The sequence below is a fragment of the Meleagris gallopavo genome, unplaced genomic scaffold (assembly GCF_000146605.3).
Source record: "Meleagris gallopavo isolate NT-WF06-2002-E0010 breed Aviagen turkey brand Nicholas breeding stock unplaced genomic scaffold, Turkey_5.1 ChrUn_random_7180001864891, whole genome shotgun sequence".
Taxonomy (NCBI): domain Eukaryota; kingdom Metazoa; phylum Chordata; class Aves; order Galliformes; family Phasianidae; genus Meleagris; species Meleagris gallopavo.
In genome coordinates, this window is record NW_011130266.1 from 1 (window position 1) to 827 (window position 827).

The window sequence follows — 827 nt, forward strand, 5'->3', positions numbered from 1 at the left end:
GGGTGCAACCTTCTCCTGCTCTCCCTCTTGGAGGTCTTAGAAAAACCCAGATGTGTCTGTTTGGGAAATGCACACAGCATGCTCCTCCTCCAGCTGGGCGTGCAAGAGGCCAGCCTGTGTGCGTGAGCAGCTGTGAAGCATCTTTGTCTCTTTGTTGCTCTCTCCTTCTCCATTCACACTCTGCAACACATCTCTTCCAGCTTCACCAGCCTTCTCCTTATTTTGATCTGGGAGATCCATACTGTCGCCATCTGCGCGCAGAATACAACAGCCTGCATGACCCATATCTGCAGGACTACCACAACCGCAAAGACAACCTGCAGAACCTGAAGAACAGGGGCCTTATCACTGAGGATGGCAAAGTAGGTTTGGATGAGGCCTGACCAGCACAGGTCTCCTCTGCAGGGGTTTCCAGACAGCCGGGGAGGGGCCTGGGCACCCCAGTGTGGAGTCCCCTTGGCCCTGGGAAGGAGGGAGGAGGCAGCGTCCCCACGGCTGGGGAGGGAAGGGTGGAGAGGAGCAGCTCCCCTGCTGCTGGGGGCCTGCACATTTCTGGAAGGCTGTGTGGGTAACTGCCACAACAGTTCTTGGGAGTCATCTGCCCTTGTCTCTCTGTAGGTTGTCTGCACTCTGAAAGAGTTCAACGAGTACAGGCAGTACCTGACCAGGCTGAAGCTGGAGCGGGAGAAAATAAAGAGGCAAAAAGAGGTAGGCAAAACCTGGTGTTGGTAGGCACGTGTCCGTGGCATGGCACCGAGGGCACGGGCTTTACTTGATGGATCTGAGATGGGGAATGCAGAAAAGGTGAGGGCTGGGCTAGTGTTCCC

General features: G+C 56.0%; 1 protein-coding gene across 1 annotated transcript; it reads left to right on the forward strand.

Moving 5' to 3' along the window:
• Positions 1–11: 11 nt before the first annotated feature.
• FSIP2 (fibrous sheath interacting protein 2) lies at positions 12–820 on the forward strand. Its single transcript, XM_019611149.1, has 2 exons — positions 12–362; positions 619–820. The coding sequence occupies exons 1-2, from the start codon at positions 51–53 to the stop codon at positions 730–732; spliced, it is 426 nt and encodes a 141-aa protein (XP_019466694.1). The 5' UTR covers positions 12–50; the 3' UTR covers positions 733–820.
• Positions 821–827: the final 7 nt, after the last annotated feature.